The 13092-nt window shown below is 40.0% G+C and overlaps 1 protein-coding gene across 1 annotated transcript; it reads right to left on the reverse strand.

The window, feature by feature from the left end:
* Nucleotides 1-5582: 5582 nt before the first annotated feature.
* On the reverse strand, nucleotides 5583-12692 carry LOC109044573 (UDP-glucosyltransferase 2-like). The gene is made up of 5 exons (XM_019062383.2): nucleotides 11223-12692; nucleotides 9455-10056; nucleotides 8315-8540; nucleotides 7742-7961; nucleotides 5583-6908 (listed from the first exon to the last, which is right to left on the reverse strand). The coding sequence occupies exons 1-5, from the start codon at nucleotides 11461-11463 to the stop codon at nucleotides 6623-6625; spliced, it is 1575 nt and encodes a 524-aa protein (XP_018917928.2). The 5' UTR covers nucleotides 11464-12692; the 3' UTR covers nucleotides 5583-6622.
* Nucleotides 12693-13092: the final 400 nt, after the last annotated feature.

Genomic DNA, 13092 nt, shown 5'->3' on the forward strand with positions numbered 1-13092 from the left:
GCTTTGCATCTATTCTTATAGGTGTCAGGGCTCATGTCTTAATGCACGTAATTCCGTTTGGCAGAAATATTTCCAATTATTGAAATTGATGGACAAAGCTGGCAGGAAACATAGAGAGCACCCTGCTTAATCTTGGATTGATGGTGTAAGACAGAGATGCGATTTGCCGGAGGAGCTATTGCCGCAATCACACGCTGAATATAGCAGCTGAATGTGGAAGTCAACAGTCATCGCCCAACGGCTGAAATTTCGCAAATTCGAGTTATTTTCATCCAGATGTGTGTCAAATCTATTCGAATAGCTCAGACAAATCCAACATTAGTTCTATGGTTGCTGAGAATCGTTGCTGAATTTTGCGCGTCACGCGCAAAATTCAGGCATCGGGCCGATGACTTCCACATTCAAGCCACATTCAGCTCCCATATTCAGCGTGTGATTGGGCATATCGCAGAAACTCTACTTGGATGTCGTACAGCGCAAGGAAGCGCTATAAAAGCGGCATGATAGTAGTAGTAGACAAAGCTCTAAGACAAAAAAGGCGATGAGGAAATAGAATGGTTCTAGTGCTTGAAACAGGTGGTTTTTATAGACAGAGGGGGAAAATGATGGACAAACTTCAGTATCCCTCGTGGGTTACCGTTAATTATAGTCGATAGCTTCTCAGAATGCCCTTAAATGAAATCGGTCTGCACTAGGGATGACCTGGACCATATTTTGCAAAAAGGAACCATTATTTTTGGCTCATTTTAGGAAGAACACATGTGCCATCGGCTTCTATATGCAGGAAGGTGCTTTCATGGAAGAGCCAGAGATGGTGGCTCCTCATTGCAAAATGTGACCCACCTAATTTTCGCAAATGACGTTGCAACTAATGCTGCTAATTATTGGAGCTCCCGAATCTATTTTTTATATAATTTTAAACAAATTGTATCACTGATTATGTTTTATGTCTGTTACTCCGGACGCGGAAGAAGAAGAACTGACCTGTGTCCATTGCAATCACCCGCTCCCTCCGTTAGGATCGCTCTATTATCCCATTGTCTTCTTTGTCTAAAGTTTTTTCTATCAAACTCCATACTCAGTTCGCTGATGTGGCTCATTCGACCGCCGTATAAAACTACGAAGTGGGCACCAGTGATGCCGTTCATGTGGGTGCACAGTTTGTGACTTCAAAACGCCTTCAAATACTGAGATACTTCACCACATCACATAAGAGTCGAAATAGTTGCTTCCTCAGCGCCTGCTGTTTTGCGCAGATCCGAACCGCGGTCACAGATCTATTCTGCCGTGCTAAGGAAGAACGCCGTATGAGCCCTCAGGCGTTGCCAAATTTCCTTTGGTAAATCACAAATTCTCTAGAAAATTTGTAAATATTGTTCTTCCAATTTTTCACATAATTTTGTTCACAATATCTCCCGTAGTTTCTAAAAATTTCAAGGAAATATATCAGTGGCGTGGCATGCTTTGCGATATATTGATTGATCTGCCATTTAAACCTATGGAAGAAGATCTATACACAGGGTGTTCGCAACGAACACCTTAATAATCGATTCTTCACCGTATCTTCAAATGAGGAAATATCGATAATCGATCATTCACGCCACGCCACTGAAAAATATTCATAATTTTTCTCAAAAAAACATTTTATCGAAGGAAATTTGACAACTCTCGAATGTTCATACGGCGTTTTTCCTTGGCACGGCAGTATTGGTCTAGCATCACTCGTTCATGAGGGCTTCCCTTCGTCTCTGGTTTTTCTCTTCCGGTTTTGTGGGTCTTTCTTAAGTCACTGAAGAACTTGAAAATTAGGAAATAAATTTACGTTGATTCAAAGACTGTGCAAGCCAACACAACCCCTATCAAGTTCAGAACCGGAACCAGTGGCGTGGCGTGCTTTGCGATAAATCGATTGTTATACCATTTAAACCTATGGAAAAAGATCGATAAACAGGGTTTTCGCAGCGAACACCTTAATAATCGATTCTTTACCATAGGTTTAAATAGCAGAACAATCGATACATCGCAATTCACGCCACGCCACTGACCGGAACTCGTCTTCTGCATCCCCTTCGTCTCCTATGGCCATTGCTCTGTCTCAGTGCCGTGGCGTGAATGATCGATTATTTATCCATTTGAAGCTGCAGTAAAGAATCGATTAAAGGTATTCGTTGCGAACACCTTAATATTCGATCCTTTTTCATAGATTTAAATGGCAGGTTAATCGATACATCGCAGAGCACGCCACGCCACTGCTCTGTCTATCAATTCCAACCGTCAGCCCGCAGCAGCGGCGAAGCGTGAATGATCGATTATCGATGTTCTCCCATATGAAACTACGGTAAAGAATCGATTATTAAGGTGTTCGTTGCGAACAACCTGTTTATCGATCCTTTCCCTTAGATTAAATGGCATACCAATCGGAATATCGCAAAGCACGCGACAAAGAAACGCGACTCATAAAATTCCCCAACTTTTATATAGGTCGCCTTTACTGTGTTTCTTCAGGTTTCTCGGACTGCCGGCGGCCTGATTATTGAAAACAACAAAGCTATGGACAAAGAAGACGAGGGGGAGATGAGGCGATCCCAGTGGCGTGGCTTGAATTGCGATATATCGATTGTTATGCTATTCAAACGTATGGTTAAGAATCGATTATTAAGGTGTTCGCTGCGAACACCCTGTTAATCGATCCTTTTCCATAGGTTTAAATGACAGAGAAATCGATATATCGCAAAGCACGCTACGCCACTAGGCGATCCTATCGGTGACAGAAAATTTTCTTAACTTTAGGCCTAACTAATATTCCTGCTAAAAATGACGAGTAGGCTATTCAGAATTCGCCAACTCACATAAGTAGAACTTCCTACTTATACGGGTAGAATTCCTACTCATATGAGCAGAAATTCTACTCACATCATTAGAATATTCTACTCATAAGAGTAGAAATGTTCAACTCATATTAATTCAATTTTTTTCATTTTTCAGAAGTGCTGTTTCTGACCAGGAGACACCGACCTAGTTTGTAAATTTGAAAAATAAAAACATTTTGTTCTTATGATTTTTTGGTGCGGTGACTAGTTTCTGAGATATCGGACACGGTAGATTCAACGCTGAACTAGTGTGAGTTGAAATCTCTAGTCATAGAAGTTGGCGTAAACTGGATAGAGAAATTCTGCTCATATGAGTGAAATTCTATTCATATAAGTTGAAATTCTGTTCATATGAGTTGAAAAATTCGATTCATATGACTTTGATTTTCTACTCATTTGTATTCACCATTTTTAGCAGGGTTAGATTTCTGTTTATAAAAAATTGTTTTTGAGTGTTGCCGATTTTTGGTGCTTAAATTCTTTCGTCACTCGTTCATATGTTCATTTATTGATGTGGTAGTTGCCATGGACAAAGGAGGTAAGTAATTGACTGACTAACGGCAACCCACGAGGGACTCTGTAGTTCGTTGTTGAATGTCTTCCTTTTGGAAGAAGGTACCACATAGCGGAAATCTCTTCCAGAGACTTAGATGCAGAATAGGAAAAACAACCTGACTCAAGGATTACAAGGAATTGGTTGTGATTCTAACAAGTTGGCAACGTTGAGGGTCGATTATTGAAGTTGGTAGACGAACGATTGAAAAAGAAACCAAGGGTAAATGGAGCGATCCTATCTGTGGAAGCGCGTGGTTGCGATAGACAAAGGAGGTATAAGTAATAGACTAACTAACGACAACCCGCGATCGACCCTACCCTACAGTTGGTTGTTGGATGTCGCTACGGCCGTGATCGCGTGTTCGGTGGAGGGTATGGATTTGATCCACACGAATCGATGGAAAATAACTACGTGAATTGATAGACGTGATTCGATCGATACCGATTCAATCGACAACCGTGAATCGGCAGACAAACCCATGAATTGATCGTCAAACCCGTGAATCGATCGACAAACCCGTCAGTCGATCGACAAACTAGTGAGTCGATCGACAAACTAGTGAGTCAATCGACAAACTAGTGAGTCGATCGACAAGCTATTGAGTCGATCTGCAAACTAGTGAGTCGATCTGCAAACTAGTGAGTCAATCTACAAACTAGTGAGTCGATCGACAAATTTGTGTGTCTTTCGACAAACTAGTGAGTCGATCGACAAACTAGTGAGTCAATCGACAAACTAGTGAGTCGATCGACAAATTTGTGTGTCTTTCGACAAACTATTGAGTCGATCGACAAACTAGTATGAGTCGATCGACAAATTTGTGTGTCTTTCGACAAACTAGTGAGTCGATCGACAAATTTGTGTGTCTTTCGACAAACTAGTGAGTCGATCTACAAACTCGCGGATCGATCGAATCGGTGTCGATAGATTCACGTTTTTATTTTTACCCTCCGTGTTTGGTTCCTTCCGGTTGAACTGATACAACGATTGGAATCCACTGGGAATGGATTCCGCGCTCGACGAATTCGCCGGGAGAGGGAAGCGGCAGGGAAGCAGGATCTGTGATCGACGGCGCACAGTGGATCGAGTGAATCAGAGAGGTCGTACATCAAATTTTACTACAACAGTAAATTTTGAAATTTATTTCGTTATATTTTAAACTATGAGGGGTGTGTCATAAATAAAATTTTACGAGGAAACCAACGGAGCCACTTTTAGAGCCCCAGATATTGGTATAAACGGAGTTATAAGTCTTTAAAGTTTCCAAATTTTGTCCGACCTCTCGTATTGACTCGATCCACCGTGCGGCGCTTGCTGCTCGCTGGCACGCAGCGCGCGTGGCGTGTTCCCTTTGTCGGCTTGCTCGTGCGACTCCCGGCACTTCCTTCAATACGAGCGCACAATAAGCCATTTTTAATTGCCCGCAGATCCGCACCACGGAATTTGACATCTGCACATTGTTTTGCAAAAAAAAAAAAAAAAAAAACAAAAACACACAAAAAACCTGGAGACATCTCCGGCACGCGTGTGCCGGATGAGGAAGCGATTTAATGTTTCATTGGATATTTTTAGCGTCAATTTTATTATCTCAGCGGAAAAATGCATTTTTTACCTCTTGTTGATTTTTTCACTCGTTATAAATTATTACTTTTCATCTACGGCCGTTTCGGGCTCTTTAAAAGATAAACGTGAAATATGTCAGCTCGCTATAAAACGGAATTGTTCAAATTATCAATACTTGAGGTGGAACCCTACCACCGTATTCCAGAAAAACCGCCATCACACGTGCCGCTTTGCAGAAATCCGTCGTTTTTTCCATGTTTCCCTGGTAAAAATTGGCGATAGGAGCTGCGTTTCAAAATACCACAGAAGTTCTTATAGCCGACTAAAGAAGGCTATTGAAAATCATATAGCTGGCTGTAGAAAGCTATAAAAAAGTATACTACAGTCGGACTATAGCTCCTATCGCCGGGCTTTACACTTTATCGCCATTGGCCTTTTATGAAAGGCTATAAGTAATTGTGTAGAAATTCGTGTGCTTTGTAAATCCTTAAGTTTGTGCGGAATCACCTTAGTATTTACAGAACGCACATTATATTTTCCCTAACTACATATTTTTTTTTTTTTTCATCAATTAAAAATCCATACAGAGTGTGCAAACATTTCAAAATCATGAGTTGAAAAACGCTGACTCCGCGAGATTAAATATTAGAGCCTAACACAAAGCGGAGCGGCGACGCACTGGCGCCTACAAACCTAACAGGGATACTTCACGCATTGCGCAATGCGTGAAGTATCCCTGTTAGGTTTGTAGGCGCGCGTTTGTAGGCCCGCCGAATCGTGCCACGGTGTCTGAAGCAACTATTTCACTCCAGAGGTATTGCACAGTATCATAAGAAATTGAAGGCGCTCCAACATATTAAGATTTACAGGCATCCTTCAAAAGTGCGATGCTTTCCTCGCAAAATAAATCAAGATACTACGGCACAAAAAGAGAGCGGTAGTCCAATACCTAACTAAGTCCTAGTATCCGTATTTAGTAACGCTTAGCATAAACTTCATCGTCTGGCTGTTGCTTAATCGCCATCGGCTATAAAAGGCTATAAGAAATTGTACAGCCGGCTACAGAAGCTATTGGACATCTTACAGCCGGCTTTAGGTCTATAGTATTTTGGAACACACATTCTACTGCCAATTTTTACCAGGGTTTTCGATGCATCTGGGCAATTTTCTCAGACAAAAGCCATACTTGCGAAATTTTCTTAACGTCACTACAAGTACTATAGTATGCTGAGTAGTCACGTACAATCAGTTTCTTTCTGCGATCATTATTTGCGGAGGCACTATGCACGCGCCGATGAAAGTTCCGATTTCAGCGCATTTCAAAATTCCCGCGCGTGCCTTCACTAATTCGGCCGGTTTTCAAAGAGAGTGGGGGTCCGAATCTTCATGCCTGGCAATTCTCCCCGGTGCCTGCCCTTTCTTCTCTCCCGTTCCATTTCTTTCTCTCACACGTCATAGGAACTTCAGAGACTCTCAAACGTCATAGGAATTTAAGAGATGGTAATGGAAGCAGAGAATAATCTGTGTAATATTTGCCTAAAATAGGTAATCTTAAATCCATCATTAACGATTTTTTCAGGGCAAATGATGAAAACCAGACATTAAGCGAATCAATATTCCAATTAAAAAAATTCTAGTTTATTTTTTCTTTCAATAATTTAGGTGCGAAGAAAAGTTTCCTGGTTAGAAATGAGAATAGTTTCACAAAAATGTACAACACCATGCAAAACATGGCGGAATATATTACAATAACGTCGATTAAGAATAACTGATACCACGGTATGTAAACTGCTAGGGGTTTCAGGTGATGGGCACCGTTATGCCGTATAACGTATTCTATCCAATACATAGCCGTGTCTAAAGATGACACGGGTTTGTCTGTAAAGATTCTTGAGGCCCTGCTTATGTTTTTCTTGAACCTGGAAAAGAATTGATGACTGATCAGTAAACATCGGAGATTTTGTGAAGTTTTAAAGAATAAGTTATAGTTTTTAGTACAGGTCAGAATCACACGTCCAAAGACTCGGAAAATCTATCTATTATTTTTATTTTTATTTTTAACTAAATCGAAAGTTTGATCCTACGAATCGAAATTTCTCTTCGACAAACCGAAAATTTCGATCGAACGAAAGTTCGATCGAAATTTTATAAGTTTGGCGATTACTAATTATTGATTAATACATACAACCATAGGCAAAGTGAAAATTGAGGGATCCTACTGGTGAAAGCGGGTGATTCCAATATAGTCTAAATAGGTAAGTAATAGACCAACCGTATCCATGTGGGACCCTTTAGCTACTCCATCGTTTTGGGCATTCGTCCTTAGCGACCACCCGCTCAACCAATACGATCGCTCCCTTTTCTCGTTGTCATCTTTGTCTATCGATGTATCTATCAAATTCATTAATCAGCCTTCAATAGAGGCGCCTCGCCTCGCCGAGCCGGGTCGCACATACAACAACGCAACGTATGGGAAACAAAAGCGCCTTCAATAATGCGAGTATGCAATGAGGTTACGCGCAGAGCACGATTAGTGGTATCCTGAATTCTGCGGTGATTTTACACGGCGCAAAGCTACGACGGCGCCAACGCATGATCTCGGACATTTGGGCAAGTGTGATTCAGACCAGTGCGCCCTCTATATTTTGCTATGCAGTACGGATACTCCTCTAAAACGCATTGTTGCATCCCAAGGTTTATCGCAATTTAGCACGGCGCCAAAAGTTTGGATTGAGCATGGCTAAGAATTTACCTGGGATCTCTTAGAACTGTTTGAATCGCCCAACGCAAAGATTCCTCTGTTACATTTGAGTATGGCAGATGCAGACCGTATCCAAAATGCTGCGCATTGGCTACATTATTGTCTTGATCTGAGAAAAAGGGGACTCCTACAATTGGAATGGCGTAGAGTATTGCCTCCATCATGCTCGACACCCCTCCGTGGGTTATGAACAGAACGCAATTTGGATGTGCTAAACACAGAGAGAAATTAAAGATGGATCACTGAACTGGATTGGACGATTGAACGAGTTTAATCAGAATCTACTTAGCTATATCATGCATTGTAAAACTTCGTATAATGTTTTATTTTTGTATCAGTAAACGGAACAACGTCCTAAAATTTTGTAAGTACATAATCTGTGGAGAATTCAGAGAGATTTTCAAAGAATTTCGTTGTCCAGTCTTCTGTTGAAAAAATGAGACATAAAAGCAGGGCAGCAATTTGGCAACACTAGCTTTCCTCCATTTGAACCTTAGTTGAATAAGCGATTCTGTGTCGGTTTAAATGTAGTTAAAAGTACGAAAAAATGTTTTAATAACTTACCAAGGATGCTTATCTGGTCGAAGTGATCCCTAATATAAACATTCTTTGGTATATCAAAGTCTGTGTAGTTTATATCTGATTTCCATAGTATTATCTGGTCCAACTCTTTAAATACCGTTAAAAATGCCTGGACTGTCCTGTTACAAAGTAAACTCGCTTTCACTACTGATCCAAAAGCAAAGTAAACAACTCCTTTTTCAGCTGTGTCCATGAGATGTTTCAATTCCTGAAAATATGAATAAATATTTTTACAAATCCCTATGCACGAAGTAGGTAAAATCGTTGCTTTTCCAATGCTTTTAGAGAAGTAGAAATCCCAGCTACTTTTCCAGTTGTATACAGGGTGATTCAAGGATATACCGGCCGATGCAGGATGGATTTCAGTGACGTAGTTTATGGTAAAAATTGGACTTTTCCTTATGAACTTTTTTCCAAACGTTCCTCCTAAGGTGCCACAGTACCTCCTTAAACTTCTGGGAAGTAAATGGTTTCTCCTGCTACTACTTTTCTTGTTGGCATTTTTCTACGGATGTCAGTAAAATACTCTAGTGATATGAGTAGAATCTCCATCGATGAATAATGACCTAAAACGAATGGGTTAGCTCACCATTTTTGTGGGGTTTCTAATCGTTCTATATTTTCAGTTTCACTTATCTTCTTTGTACGTATTCATGAGGTGGTGTTAAATAGCAAAAGCATCGGTAAAAATAAAGGTAGCTAATACAGTATGCTTTATTGTCGTACATAATAAAATAATGTGTGATGCAGCAAAGCTTCATTTGCCTTAAAGTAGGGGATAGAAGAAAAACATGGTAACTATACTAAAGCTCAGGCCTTGCCTACGAGCGCATGGTTCTCGGAATTTTGGTGGAATATGTTAAAACTGAGACATTACTTATTCCTTCAGCGCACAGGAAAAAGGAGTAAAACGATGCGTAGTTGAAATTTTTGCGAACCTTTGCTCGCACGGACTGTAGACAAGATCTAAGAGGGGTTGATTCTGCGCCATTCATGGCGCAAAAAAACATCCATAAAATTCCACGATGACTTTTTGGAAGCAGTTTTAGGATCAAGGGCAAAAACAGACCATTTGCAAAAATCTATGTTACTCCTCATAATCATTATCATTTAAATTTTTACCTTGTCTAAGGGCGCAGGATCCTTGAAGTGTGCGCCCGATAGCTCAACAACATGCGGAGGATACAATTTAGCCCCGTCCAAAGCTGTGTTGCCGGTCAGAAAAAATAGCGAGATATTCCGGAGCATATCCGTGATGCGAGGAATAGGACCTGGAATATGCTTAGCCAGCAGGGCATCATGCTGTGGGTAGTACCAATATTCATCGTAAAGCATCTGTGCATAAATGGTCAATGCATTCTCCATTCTCTGGAGAAAGCTCATTTGGCCAACATACGGAAAATGCCTTAGTGGCAAATACGCAACAGAATTCGTCAGGCCAGTATACCGAAGTATTGCCGGTGCATAACCGTAGCTACAATGCGTCACCACGGGGGCTTTGAAGAGGTGTCCTAGGATGACCAGAGCCTCCTGCCACATGAACGCCTCCGTGAAGATCAAATCGAATTTGTTATCGCCATGAACTAGATCTTGGAAAACTTGAGACTCGAGAACCTGCGGTATAATAATGTCACCCATCGTTTTGCCCAAATTGATTTCCCTTAATTCATAAAGGAATGGTGTATTGAGGCGCCTCTGTTCTAAGAACTCGCGGAGAAGATCGTCTGAGAAAAAAAAATGGAAAAATTATATGAATTTATAAATGTATTTTTGAGGAAACTTATTTTGTTAGAAATACCTTCCACACTTTTATACTAATATGTATATCAACTGTGAATCTATAGGAGCGCTTGTCTCGTTCGGAGCGTTTCAAAATTTCCGATCCTAATTAATTTTTTGAAGAGGAATAAGTCGACTTTGCCCCTTAAAATTTTCGCAGAATTTTCTTCGCTCAGAGAAGAAATTTTTCCAGAATTACACGCATTCATACTAATAGGAACTAGAGACTTGTGTAAAAGATGGAGTAGCCGTCACAGAAGCCTCAAAATACGTCTAAATAGGCTTAAAATTTCAAAAAATTTTAGGAGGAGGCCCCCCGCCCCCCCTTGGACTGAGGGGTATTCCATACCCCCCAGACCTCCCGGTGATAGAGGGGCCAGGCCTCCCTAGCTATAGATCGAATGGATCCATTCGATCTATGTTAAAAATACTTGCATATCTCGTTAGAAGTTGATCACCGAACCATCCGTTGTGTAAATAGTTTCTTACGTAAGATTTTTAAGAGGAGACATTACATGTTTTTTCCAGTTCAGACCCTGTCGAGTTGCCCGTTGAACATAATGAAAGCACCAGAACTTATGTTCTTAAAAAATGTAAAATCAATTGAATTAAAATCAAAGCTATCATAGAGGCATCTAAGCAGCATTATTTCGAGAAGAACCGAGTCCAAGCTTGAGAACTTCCATCGCGCTTCTCATAACTGAAAGCTTGAAAATTGTGCGAATAAGAAATATCCCAACCGGAAAAACAACTTGTAATCTCAATGCAAAATGAAACATTTGATTTAGTGCAATGTAAAATTTTGGGGGAAAACAGACTGGGGCTGATAAACTTTTACGGCGTCAAAGATGGTTTTATGAAAAAGTATTATACTGATGACAGTGGCGTGGCGTGCTTTGCGATACATCGATTGATCTGCCATTAAAACCTATGGGAAAGTATCGATAAACAGAGTGTTCGCAGCGAACACCTTAATAATCGATTATTTAACACAGCTTTAAATGGGGAAATATCGATAGATCGAAAAGCACGCCACGCCACTGACTCATAACCACGTTAAAATATAATTCAGACCCTTGAGCTTATTTTGAATTGAACTTGGTATCCTTACCTTTATCACCCTGTAGAAATATCTCTGCCAAAAGGAAGTAATGTCGAAGATTGTCCGTCTGATTCTTCGGTGGAAATGGGCTAACAACGGTAACATTGTGGCCACGGTTTGCCAAGGCATGAAATATGGGCTCCACTTGGATGTAATGACTCCAGAATCGGGTAGGCAAGAACACGAGAATGTTGTCGGCATGGCTGCCACAACTTAAACCGATTGCGACCACTGTAGTTAAGAGTTTCATTATATCGTCTTGTGAGAATTAATTTGTATTATAACTGTTCCGTAGGTATTAAAAATAATAAACTCGAACAAAATTTCGGATCGTTCACCTTGTATTGCTTGTTAAAGCTTTCCGTGGGCAGTAGAGTTTACAGAGATACCTTCTCTCATATTCGTGGAATACTAGAGGCTCGCAATGTTTACTTCACTTCAAATCAATTCCGAATTTAATTTTTGAAACTTTATGGTAGGCTTAATATATTAGAAAGTAATTCCTTGGAATAGCTTTTATGTAAGATATCTGGATGGGATAAGTTATTCACCAATACTTAATTGTGATTACAGTAGCACAGAAAGGTATGAATTTTATGAGGTGATGTTACGTGTAGCGGATGATGTGTAGATCTATCACTAAATTTCTTGAGCTACAAAAGACATGAAGCTTTTGAGAAGAGTGGAGAAATAATGACACTTGACCGACCAAAATTTGTGAGGAAAGTTGGATGCCAAACTGGGCAGAGAATTTCTGGCTGTTACCGAAGAATAATTTCTGATTATTAGATTATCACAGAAAGTAACAGGTATTACACATAAGGTTACAAAAAAATTATCAGGCGAAAAGCTGATATCCGCCTTCAAGCAACTATGCAACACACCTCTAAGGTAGGTGAACTCCTTTGATAAATCTTTAGAGCATCGTTCAAAAAACTCACAAGCTTAAAGATAAAAGTAATTTTATTGATCTACAAACTGATTGAGGTGTTCGAGAGGGTGGGAATTCTCATGGTGATGATGGATATCGAATGATAATAACTGCATGCAGACAAACCAACTGTTTCCTGACACGCAAGAGCAATATATTTATTCCCATTATAGGTGCCTCTTATGAATTTCTGTGGAAAAACTGAAACAATGCAACCATGCAAAAAAAAAATGATGTTTCAATAATGAAAAGTGGATAAGTCTCTGAGAAGACACTCAAGATTATGCGTTGTATAACCTACCCCGAATTAAATTAGGCTCTCATAAGATACCGACTAAGTGGCCATTGAGGAGAATTAGGCAGGTTTTATAATTGATTTGTCGCATTAATGTACAGACCTTGCTGTTGGCTTGAAACATGATAAAGAAAGGAATCTGGAAAGCTACAAACAAAAACTATTGAATTCAGAAGAAAACAAATAATAAATTAAGTAACGTGTATCAAGTTTCATATACCTGGTATGTGCCTGTTACGAATTTCATCGAGAAATAACACACGTCGATTACCTACTTAAAAATTTTGATTTTTTTTTTCACTACTTCAAATAGCTCACAAAGACTAATCCTGCGCTAGTTGATGCAGTTTATAAACCAATCGAATAAAATGACCACAAGTAGGGAGCGCCCAAAGACAGAGCAGAAGATTCAGCGCATAAGAAGAGTCAGAGTACACGCTTTAATGAAAATAAAAAAAAAATGATTATTTAATCATCGAAAAATCCCTTATCTCATCAAAACATCAGTCTAGAAGTAATTTAATGCTCAAAAGGACCCAAAGAAGGACCCCTAAATGTTTTCATAATTCAGTCTCCTATGACATGTTTCATGCATAAAGCACCTGGTTTGGCATCGAAAATTTCGCGCTGCGTCAAACGTCGATGTCAACACC

This window comes from Bemisia tabaci, chromosome 10, assembly GCF_918797505.1.
Source record: "Bemisia tabaci chromosome 10, PGI_BMITA_v3".
NCBI classification, from domain to species: Eukaryota; Metazoa; Arthropoda; class Insecta; order Hemiptera; family Aleyrodidae; genus Bemisia; species Bemisia tabaci.

What these genes read in the sequence shown, in the direction of transcription:
- LOC109044573 (XM_019062383.2), bottom strand. Translation starts at nt 11,463, where the DNA reads ATGAAACTCTTAACTACAGTGGTCGCAATCGGTTTAAGTTGTGGCAGC. An exon ending in ATTTCTACAGGGTGATAAAG is followed by an intron (nt 10,057 to 11,222) that starts GTAAGGATACCA and finishes TTTTTTTCTCAG; the next exon opens with ACGATCTTCTCCGCGAGTTC. An exon ending in CGACCAGATAAGCATCCTTG is followed by an intron (nt 7,962 to 8,314) that starts GTAAGTTATTAA and finishes CTCTGTGTTTAG; the next exon opens with CACATCCAAATTGCGTTCTG.